The 12,001-nt window shown below is 34.3% G+C and overlaps 1 protein-coding gene across 4 annotated transcripts in view; it reads left to right on the top strand.

The window, feature by feature from the left end:
- C2CD6 (C2 calcium dependent domain containing 6) overlaps positions 1-12,001 on the top strand; it is a 187,074-nt gene that overhangs the window by 78,142 nt on the left and 96,931 nt on the right. For 2 of the 4 annotated variants that reach the window (XM_033230701.1, XM_033230704.1), the window contains exons 12-13: positions 251-297; positions 1,402-1,701. In XM_033230701.1, coding sequence (XP_033086592.1) covers positions 251-297; positions 1,402-1,701 — 347 coding nt within the window. Of the gene's footprint in view, positions 1-250; positions 298-1,401; positions 1,795-12,001 lie in introns of those variants that run through there. The other 2 variants (XM_033230702.1, XM_033230703.1) reach the window with 2 other exon arrangements.

Raw genomic sequence — 12,001 nt, forward strand, 5'->3', positions numbered from 1 at the left:
AAAAAATATAGCATGTACCCGTGTTTGTGTCTTGTATTTATGGATCTGAAATGTTATCATTTACCACTCCCCCATCTTCCCAGAGATTCATCAGCTTGTTTATAGTAAGTAGTGTTTATGTTTGGACAGCTGCTTTGATTTAAGTTGCTCTTTGTTTTTAGTGAGAAAAAAATGTAATAGTATTTTATCAATGTGCATACGTATGTTTATTGTTTTTATGTAAAATAAAATACCCCCATTAATTTTTAAGCAGATATCCCTCTTGTAAATGAGGAAGCTGAAACTACTCCAAATGAGGTAAGGGAAATTGGAAGAGAACTTTTAATAGTCATTATTTTATAAAGGGATACAATATTTATAAATGGAGAAATATTTATAGATAGAGAAAGGCATCCGAGAAGTTACTCAGTTGTTTTATGGTTTCTATTATGGCAATATCTGTATAGTTACACTCTTGAAAGAGCCTTCTGCATAAAATAGTAACATTTAAAAATATGAAGATAGGGGACAAAATGTGTTGAGGAAGAGATGAAGGAGAAACCGGAAAAAAGCATGAAGTTCTAGAAATAAGTGCCATAGACCTAACTGCAGTTTTCACTCTTTCTCACCAAAATCTTTTATCATATTGTAAACTTTGCACAGGAAATAATATTCTATAGTTTATAATAGAAATAAACAGAACATAGAGTTTACATAATATAATTTGCTTTTCAGCTAAATTTACATAAGGTATTCATTCCATAAAGCAGTGGATCCCCATGTAAACCAATGAAGAGTAAAATGTTCACTTACTGCTTGACAAATAGGATTTAATGATTTCCATTCCTGGGTCAGTGGCTCCCAAATGCCAGTTGAAGAGTCAGTATGTATCACTATTTTCCCCAGTTCAAGGAGAGTAAAAGAAGATAATACAGATAATTTTTCATAAAGCTAAATTTATTTAGTTTAACAGGCCATCCTTTATTTTGCAATATTGTTCTTTGTACTGTGGTGCTATTAATATTCTCTTTATTTTCTTACATAGTTGTGATTTATGATATCATTCCTTGTGCATTTTGCTATTAAAATTTCCTTTGTTTCATGATATATTGGTGGCAGTATAATAAGAGTAGAATGTCAGACCCTCAGATTTTTTATTTTGAGATGTTGCTGATTTATAGATTTGGATATATGAGAACCACTGCTTTATCATTTTTATGGATAGTATTCTACAGTCCATGGTTTCAGGCAAGTAAAGAATTTCACATGTTTATTAAGGAATGTAAAATTTATAAATAATAATGGTAATTTGTTATGATAAAGGATAAGAGTATAATTGATTTTGAGTCATTTTCTTAATTTGTAAAATTTTCCAGTCAATAATGATTAATTGGTAGTTTGTTTTATTGCTGTATTTTCTAGTTACTGGATAATGATTCTGAGAAAGGCCTGACTGTACCAACTTTGAACCAATTGGACCAAGATAATTCAACTGCTGATGCTTCTAAAAGTGATGAATCAACATCTTCACCCACAGAAGTGCACTCTTTGTGCACTATTTCTAACCAGGAAATAATAAAAGCAGGCAGAGTACCACCTTCAGGTGAACGTCAGTCAGAAAGCATGCCAGACAGAAAAATGAAAAATGTGTTTTCTCCATCAGAAGTAAAATTAAAAGATAACTATCCAAGCATTTTAAAAGCAGACTCATCTCTATCAGAGGTAAATTTGAGGAGTATCTGTATAAATCCAAAGAGAAGGAACTTAGTTTCATCTCCAACAGAAATTAGCTGGCAAAACAACAGTCTTAGCTGAAAGGAAGAACACAGGCTTAGTTTCCACCAGATTAAAAATTAAAAGGTAGCTTTCAAGGCCAAGACCCAAAAGAAGGCCTTGAGCTCAAGGTGTCTGCCCTTATATTAGAAGTATAAGACTAGACTAAAAATACAAAAACTAGCCGGGCGAGGTGGCGGGCGCCTGTAGTCCCAGCTACTCGGGAGGCTGAGGCAGGAGAATGGCGTGAACCCGGGAGGCGGAGCTTGCAGTGAGCTGAGATCCGGCCACTGCACTCCAGTACGGGCGACAGAGCTAGACTCCGCCTCAAAAAAAAAAAAAAAAAAAAAAGACTAGGGACACAAAATAATCTATTTTAAAAAATTAAATACGAATAAATTGAAAATGCATTCAAATGTCTCCAAGTGGAAATGTGTCTAAGTATATTAAATATTCCTACTTTACTTATATCAATCAAGAAATATGGATAAAAAACTTTCAAGAAAAGCAAAGTGATTTGAGATGCCAGTAATACAAATTAATCTCATGGGTTGGTAATTCAGCTGAAAGTGTAACAACAATAACAAAATGTAAATTCAAAGGAAATTTAAAAGCCTGGAAGTTCTTTCAGTGGAAATTCTTAATAAAACTATTATATTATAGGAAATAGCATATGTTCTCCTTATTACAAATAATTTTATAGTTAAAAATGAGAGTAAGAGTGTGAATTTAAAGGGACATCAAATTCTAGACTTTCTCAAAATGACAGCCATTCTACTTACATCTTTATATCTTATTGGAATCACTATTACAGGTAGTTCATCAAATGACATAAAAAGAAATATAGGTCAGAAGATAAAGAATTTGAGTTCTAAGTAAGATTATGCTTCTAAATACTAGCTTGGGCATCTAAGTCTCTAGATCTATTTTTCTCATTATTTGAATGGTAGATCAGACTAGGTCATTTCTAAATTCTCTCCCAAATTTCAAAAGGTATAATTTTAACTGGGAATTATTCTCAATTACCTATGTCAATAGCTTAATTAATACAACTTAAAAATAGCATTCTTGGTTTTTCTAAATGGTCTGAAAGTAATGCACAGTCACAGAAAATTTAGAAAATGGAGAGAAATGTAAAAGAGAAAATAAAAGCAGTTATAATTCTACTGCTACATTTAACAATTTTATTTTCTTTTAGTCTTTCTTATGCATATATACATATATCTTTTATGAATTTTAAAAGCTTGAATCAAAATAGACATATAATTTTTATTTTTTGACTTTACATGCATGCCACTTGAATTTTCTTAAAAATTTGCAAGATGTAGAATATCCTCAAATATTAATATTCCATAAGTTTTTAAACAGTTTTAATATTGTTGGACATTAAGTTTGAAATTAACATTCTTTTGCTTGTTTATTTGGATCTGTGGATCTGTGATTATCTCCTAATGTATTTACAGAAATGGCATGCTAACAAATTGCTCTCCAGAAAGACTGTACCACTTTACATTCTTACCAACAGTATTTGAGTATTAATGGTCTTTTAAATAATGATTAACACTTTGTCTTGCTCAAAACACTTTTTCTTGCTCATTAGTCATTTTGGTTTTCCCTGCTATGAGTAGACAGATCATGTCCTTTGTCCATTTTTTTCTTTTGAAGACTTGGGGGTTTTTAGGTTTTATAATGAGCTCTTTTTATTTTCAAGATATTAACCACTTGTATAGGCACATAGTTTGTAGTTTACCTTTTAATTTATGTATTACATTCAATCTGACTTCCAAAATACTCAATTTTCACTTGATAAGTAAGTTATTTATTGCTGTATAACAAACCACTCCAAAACCAAGTGGATTGAAAAAAAAAATTTTATTATCTCTCAAGATACCGGGGGGTTGACTTGCTTGTTGGGCAGTCCTTTTGCTCCACTTAATGTTGGATGTTAGATGGACTTACAGTTATCTTGGAGCTTGATTGATCTGAAACACTCATGATCACTCACTTATATGTCTGACACCTTGAATAGCTGTTAAGGCTGGGCTCAGCTGGGATGCAAGAACATCTGGTTTGATGTATCTGTTTCCTTCTTTCTGTCTCAGATACATATGTGTATATATATATATATACACACACACACACACCTCAGATTAGATAGATAGATAGATAATATATAGATCTTTCTTTCCATGTAATCTTGGGAATTATCCTTCTCTCTCTCCATGGGGCTTCTTCTTGTGGTCTTTCTATATAATCTGTCTAACAAGGCTGCTGAGCTTTTTATGTGGCAGCTCAAGGCTTCCAAAATGCAAAAACAGAAACTTCAGGTCCTCTTAAGACATAGGCTTGGGATGAGCACAGGATCACCCTCACTACCTTCTGTCAATTACAGCAAGTCCCATGCTCAGTCCTGATTGAGTATGGGAGGGGACTACAGAAGGGCATGAATCTTGGGAGGGGTTGTACATTGGGGACATATTTGGAGATAACTGAGTTTCAAGTAAGTCATATTCCTCCCACATGCAAAATATACTCACTTCACTCCCAAGATCCTCAATGTCATGCTATTACTGTATCAAGCTCAGGCTTGAACTGCAAAATTTTATTATCTAACCTTTTATTATCTAACTAAGGTTCATGTGGGTGAGTCTCTTTAGGTATGACTCCTCTCAAACTTAAAAATCTATTAATTGAAGAGACCAGTTATCTGTCCCCTACATACAATGACAAGCCAACAACAGGAAAATTGGAACAGACACTTCCGTTATAAAGGTAGAGGGAGGGAAAACATGAGGCATACATCAGTCAGTTGACCATAGTAATTCTGAAGTTCTTGGTCTTGCCCTCACATTTTAGCCTTACCCTTTGAATAATCCTTTTTCCATAAGAAATACTTTTGTTTGTAGTTGCAGCCCATGTTCTGTGTGTGGGAAGTTGAAAGTTCAAATGTGTCTTTTCATTTTTGCTTTCAGTGAAGACTGAAATTTCACATATGTGTCTTTTCTTTCTAAACTACCCCTGTTCCTTTCAGTCCAAGATGCTATTATTCTTTTAAAGATTTTGTGGGCTTCCTGTGTATCAAATTAAGATCTAAATTAGTCAAATGTTACACTTCTAAATATCTTCAAGTCAGACCCCTATTTCCTTGGGCTGAGAGTCAGGATGCTGTGGCAGGTGCTGTGGCAAAATGTCCTTAAGAAATTTAGAAGTGCCCTTGTCTGGCAAAGAAGGCCTAAGTTGCTACTTAAGATTCTTAAAATAATTTTTGCCTAGCTGAGTAGGCCTATGAGTCACCACCTTAAATCTTTTTGAGGTCTTAACAGATCTTACAGCCATACCCTTGTCATCTTAACCCTGAAACACATTCCTATGAACCCACAACTGAGTCCCCAGTGACTTCTATATTACCAAATGTGGTTATCAGTTTTCAGTCCTCATCTCTGTGACTACTTAGCCACATTTGACAAAATAGTTCCACGCTTTTTGTCTTGAAACTGCTATTTTTCACTGGCCTTTTGTAATATTACATTCTCCTAGTTTTCTTCCTTCTTCATTGGCTACTCTTTGCTGGGGAGGTCTCCTCTTCCAATTTCTAAATGTAAGATTGTCTCACACCCAGTCCTTGTATTTTATTTTTTCTCTAACCTTTCTAGGTTATTCATTCAGCCCTGTAACTTTAAATATAATTTGTAAATGAATAACTCCCACATCTTGGGGCTCTTCCATGAACTCCCAGAGTGTATATGTAAAAACTTACTTCACTTAGGTATCTTATAGAAATGTCAAACTTAACATGACGAAGACTGAATTCTTAATTTCACCTCCACTAACTTAGCTTCCCTCCTCTTAATGTTCCCTATTCATTTAATCTTTTCAGCATATAAACATTCCAGGCATTATTTCTAGGTCAATGAAATGTGTTGTTGAACATAAAAGACAAAAATAAATGTTCCTGTGGAGCTTATATTCAAAAAACACAAAAATAAATGTTTTTGTGGAGTTTATATTCTTATAAATGGCACCTCTAAACTATTAAGACCAATACTGTAGGAGTCAACCTTGATATTGTGGTTTCTCTCATCTCTTATATCCAGTCCACCATCAAGTCTTGTTAATTCTGTATTCAAAATGTATCTGAAATCCATCACTGTCATTGCTATCACCTTGACTTAGACCAAGCTACTTTCATCTCTCCTGTCTGCTATAAAACCTGAGTTTTCCTGCTTCCAATTTTGCCTCTGTCTAGTTTGTTCTTCTAATAGCAGCAAGACCCATCTTGCAAAGATGTAATCTAAATCATGTTACTCCTCTGATCAGTATTCTTCAATGGCATGTTTTCATGCCTGGAATAAAGTCCAAACTTCTCACCATCATCTATAATGCCCCCACTTAATATTTCTGTCCTCATGTGTTAGCATGTTTCCCTTTGTTCACTCTGCTTCAGCCACATTAGTCTTCTTACTATTCCTTGAACAAACCAAACTTATTCCAGCCTCAAGGTCTTTCTAATATTCTTCTCCATCAGGGGAATGCTCTCCCCCACAGATCTTCTCAGGGTTCGTTCATTCACACCATTTAGGACTCTGCTCAGATGTTCCCTCCTTAATGGAGGACGGGTTGGGGGGCTCCTCTGACCACTCTATGTCAAGTGATTGTTTACCCATCCACCCTCCTCCATTCCTAGTATTCTTTCTTCATATATCATTTCCTGGTATCATATTATGTTTCTTTATTCATTTATTGTCTGTTACTCTCATTTGACTTTAAATTACAGATAGTACTGAGATTTAGTCTTATTTACCACTGTATCTTACTATCTAGTAATAATAATGAGTATTTTAAACTTAATACATACATAATTAGAGCTCTTACTACTTAGAACTCACTACTAATAGTGATGAGTCCATGTTAGGCAGTAGTAAACATCTGTTGAATTAGTTTAGTTAAAAATACTGCAGGGTCTTGAGGCATTTGCTGTGGCAACTCTGAATATATTATATTATAACTCCTGGGCCTCACTGTATGTAGTTAAGTCAATCACATAGTCACAGGAAATGCAATCATTTTAATACTCTTAAGGTGGATGAACCATCTAGCTGTGACACACTAAATGTCAGGCATAAGGCTGCAAGATTATTTCCACAAAGGGCAAATGGTAAGAGCTCTAATAATGTATGAGTCTTTGAGTTTAAAAGCCTGTAGGGTCTGCAGAAGATTAGGGTTAAGGAAGGCAGAGAGTGATATATGTGAACATCATTAACCTCGTATCTCCTATTCATCCATTTTATATAACTGCCCTCTTTAAGCCATGAATTCCATTCATTAAATTTAAATCCCTTACTAATGATTGATGGTACTGTTGGGAAATATGCCATAATCTCCCCAAAACATTGTCCTTGCTAATTCTGTACTTTGAATCAACCAAAACCATGCATGTGAAATGCACCTTGCAATTATTTTATCCACAGCCTTTTAAATTTCATTTTTTCATAAAAAATTTAATTGACAAATAATTGTGTATATTCATTAGATGCAATGTGATCTTATAATCTATGTATATATTATAGAGTTGATCCATATAATTAACATATCTATTTCCTCACCAATTTATCATTTTTTTGTAGTGAGAACTTTAAAAATGTATTTTAGTAACTTGGAAATATACATTATTATTAACTGTGGTCACCATGCAGTGGAATAGATTACTAGAACTTATTTCTGCATTCTAAGTGAAACTTCATACCTCTTTGAACAACATCTTTCTTTTTCTCACCTCTTTTCTTCCCATTCACCCAGCCTCTGGTACCCACCTTCTCTGTTTCTATGAGATCAACTTTTTAAGATTTCACACATAAGTGAGATAATGCAGTATTTGTCTTTCTGTGTCTGACTTATTTCATTTTGCATGATGTCTTCCAGTTTTATCCATATTATCACAAATGACAGAATTTTCTTCTTTTTTAAGGCTGTGTAGTATTCCACTGTGTACACATTTCTTTATCCATTGATCTGTTGATAGACACTGAAATTGCTTTCATATCTTAGATATTATAATAGCACAACAGTAAACATGGGGATGCAGATATCTCTTTGATACACCAATTTCACATCTTTTGGATACACACCCAGAAGTAGTATTGCTGTACCATATGGTAATTCTATTGTTAGTTTTATCGGGAACCTCCATACTACTTTCTAAAATGGCTGTACTAATTTATGTTCCCACAAATAGTGTACAGGGGTTCCCTTTTCTCCATATCCTTGCCAATGCTTATCATTCTTCTTTTTGATAATAGCTCTTGTAATAGGCGTGAAATGATATCATATTGTAGTTTAAATCTGCATTTCTCTGATGATCAGAGATATTGAGTATTTTTAATCTATCTATTGGCCTTTCATATGTCTTCCTTTGAGCAATGTCTTTTCAGATCCCTTGTTCATTTTAAAATTAGGTTATTTGTTTTCTTGCTTTTGAGTTGTTTGTGTACCTTATATATTTTGAATATTCGCCCCTTGTCAGCTGTATGGTTTGCAGATATTTTCTTCCAGTTCATGTTTTGTCTCTTCACTCTGTTCATTGTTTCCTTTTCTGTACAGAAACTTTTGATTTGATGCAACTCCATTTGTTTATTTTTGCTTTTGATGCCTGCATTTTTGGAGTCCTATCCAATAAATCATTGCATAGACCAGTATTGTGGAGATTTTCCCTTATGTTTTCTTCCATTAACTTTACAATTCCCCATTTCCACATGTTACATTTAAGTCTTTTATACATTTTGAGATGATTTTTGTGTATGGTGTGAGATAAGTGTCCAATTTCATCTTCTGAGCCATATGTATTTTTCTCAACACCATTTATTAAAGAGTCTGTTTTTTCCCTATTGTGTTTTTGGCATTTTTGTCAAATATCAACTAATTATAAATACTAAATACTTGGGTTTATTACTGGGCCGTCTGCCTGTTCCATTGGTTTATGTGTCTTTGTGCCAGTGCCATGCTGTTTTGATTACAATAGCTTTATAACATAATTTGAAACCAGGGAGTTTGATGCATCTAGCTTTGTTCTTTTTGCTCGAGATTGCTTGGCTGTTTGGGGTCTTTTATGGTTCCATATGGATTTTAGGATTATTTTTTCTATTTCTGTGAAAAATGACATTGGAGTTTTAGTGGGAATTGGATTGAATCTGTAGACTGCATTGGGTAGTATGGATGTTTTAAAAATATTAATTCTTACAATTCATGAACATGAGCCATCTTTCCATTTGCTTGCATCTTCTTTCTTTCCTCAGTGTTTCATAGTTTTCCTTGTAGAAGTCTTTTACCTCCTTGGTTAAATTTATTCCTAGGTATTTTATTTTTAGTATAGCTATGGTAAATGGGATTGCCTTCTTGATTTCTTTTTTAGCTAGCTCATTGTGTATAGAAACTACTAATTTTTGTTGTTTTTTTCCTGCCAACTTTTATTTTAGGTTCAGGAGTTAATTCTGCAGGCTTGTTACATGGGTAAATTTCATGTTTCTGGAGCTTAGTGTACAAATTATTTTATCACCCAGGTAGCATAGATCATATCCAATAGGTAGTTTTTCGATACTCACCCTCCTTCCACCCTCCACCCTCAAGTAGGCCCTGGTATCTATGCCCTTCTTTCTGTCCAGGTGTATTCAATGTTTAGCTCCCACTTATAAGTGAGAACGTATAGTATTTCATTTTCTATTCCTGCATTAATTCCCTTAGGATAATGGTCTTGAGGTGCATTCATGTTTCTGCAAATGATATGATTTCATTTTTTTATAGTTACATCAGATTCCGTGGAATATACATACCACATTTGCCTTATCCAGTCTACCACTGATGAGAGTCTAGGTTGATTCCATGTCTTTCCTATTGTGAATAGAGCTGTGATGAACATATAAATGAATGTGTCTTTTTGGTAGAATATTATATTCGTTGGGTATATACCCAGTAATGGGATTTCTGGGTCAAGTGGTAGTTCTGTTTCAAGTTCTTTGAGAAATCTCCAAACAGCTTTTCACAGTGGCTGAAGTAATTTACATTTATATCAACAGTATATAAGTGTTCCCTTTTCTCCACAGCCTCACCAGCATCTATTGTTTTTTGACTTTTTAATAATAGCCATTCTGAATGGTGTGAGTTATTAACTCATTGTGGTTTTGATTTGCATTTCTCTCTGATGATGAGTAATGTTGAGCATATTTTCATATGTTTATTGGTGGTGTATATGTCTTTTGATAAGTATCTGCCCACTTTTTAATGGTTCATCAGGGATATTGACCTGAAATTTGTTGTTGTTGTTGTGTCTGTTAGGTTTTGTTATCAGAATGATGCTGGCCTCTTAGAATGAGTTAAAAAAAAAATCTCCTTCTTAATTTTTTGGAATAGTTTCAGTAGGAATTGGTACAACTTCTTTGTATATCTGGTAGAATTCAGCTGTTAATTATCTGGTCCTGGGCTTTTGCTTTTTTATTACTGATTCAATTTTGGTACACATTAATGGTCTGTTCAGGGTTTCAGTTTCCTCCTGGTTAGATCTTGGCAGGTTGTATGTATCCAGGAATTTATTCATTTTTTCTAGGTTTTCTAGCTTGTATGTATAGAGGTGTTTTTAATAGTCTCTGAAGGTTTTTTGTATTTCTGTGGAGTTGACGGTAATGTTCCCTTTGTCATTTCTGATTGTGTTTATATGGATCTTCTCTCTCTTTTTCTTGATGAGTCTAGCTAGCAGCCTATCAATCTTATTTATATTTTCAAAGAACCAACTTTTGGTTTCATTGATCTTTTGTATCAGTTTTCACATCTCCATTTTGTTCAGTTTAGCTCTGATTTTGGTTATGTCTTTTCTTCTGCTGGCTTTGTTGCTGATTTCCTCTTATTTTTCTGCTTCCTCTAGGTATGACATTAGGTTGTTAATTTAAGACCTTTCTAACTTTTGATGTGGCATTTAGTGCTACAGACTTTCCTCTTACTGCTTTTGCTGGGTCTCAGAGATTTTGGTATGTTGTTTCCTTGTTCTCATTAATTTCAAAGAATTTCTTGATTTCTGCCTTAATTTCATTATTTACCCCAAAGTCATTCAGAATTGGGTGTCTAATTTCCATGTGATTATATGGCTTTGAGCAATTTTCTTAGTATTGATTCGTATTTTTGTTGTGCTATGGTCCCAGAGCATGGTTGGTATGATTTTTAAAAAATTTACTGAGAGTTGTTTTATTTCTGGTCGTGTGGTCAATTTTAGAGTATGTGCCATGTACACATGAGAAAAATGTATATTCTGTTATTCTGGGGTGGAGAGTTCTGTAGATGTCCGTTAGGTCCATTTGGTCAAATGTCAAGATTAGGTCCCGAACATCTTTGTTAGTTTTCTGCCTCGATGAGCTAATATTCTCAGTAGGGTGTCAAAGTCTCCCACTGTTTTTGCATGGTTATCTAAGTCTCCTTGTATGTCTCTAAGAACTTGTTTTATGAATCTGGGTGCGCCAGTGTTGGGTTCATATATATTTAGGATAGTTAAATCTTCTCGTTGAAGTGAACCCTTGACCTTATGTAATGTCTTACTTTGTCTTTTTTTATCGTTGTTGGCTTAAAGTCTGTTTTGTCTGAAATGAGAATAGCAACTGCTGTTCTCTTTTGTTTTGTTTGCTTGATAGATCATTCTCCATCCCTTTACTTTGAGCCTATGGGTGTCATTGCATATGAGATGGGTCTTTTAAGGACACCATACAGTTGGGTCTTGCTTCTTTGTCCAGCTTGCCACTCTGCCTTTTAAGTGGAGGCACATTACATTTACATTCAAGGTTAATACTGATTTATGTGGATTTGATCCTCTCATCATGTTGTTAGCTGGTTGTTATGTAGACTTGATTGTGTAGTTCTTTTATAGTGTCAGTAGGCTATGTACTTAAGTGTGGTTTTTTTGGTGATTAGTGAGTCTTTTTTCTCCCATATTTAGCACTCCCTTGCTGACTTCTTGTAAGGCAGTTCTGATGGCAAAGAATTCCCTTAGCATTTGCTTGTCTGAAAATGATCTTATTTCCTCTTAGCTTATGAAGCTTAGTTTGGCTGGATATACAATTCTTGGCTGGAATTTCTTTTCTTTAAGGATGCTGAATATAGGCCCCCAATCTCTTCTGGCATATAGAGTTTCTGCTGAAAGGTCTCTTGTGAGCCTGATGGGGTTTCATTTGTAGATGACCTGCCCTTTTTTCTCTATCTATCTTTAATATTTTTTATT

Source organism: Trachypithecus francoisi, unplaced genomic scaffold, assembly GCF_009764315.1.
Source record: "Trachypithecus francoisi isolate TF-2019V2 unplaced genomic scaffold, Tfra_2.0 Lachesis_group13, whole genome shotgun sequence".
Classification (NCBI taxonomy): Eukaryota; Metazoa; Chordata; class Mammalia; order Primates; family Cercopithecidae; genus Trachypithecus; species Trachypithecus francoisi.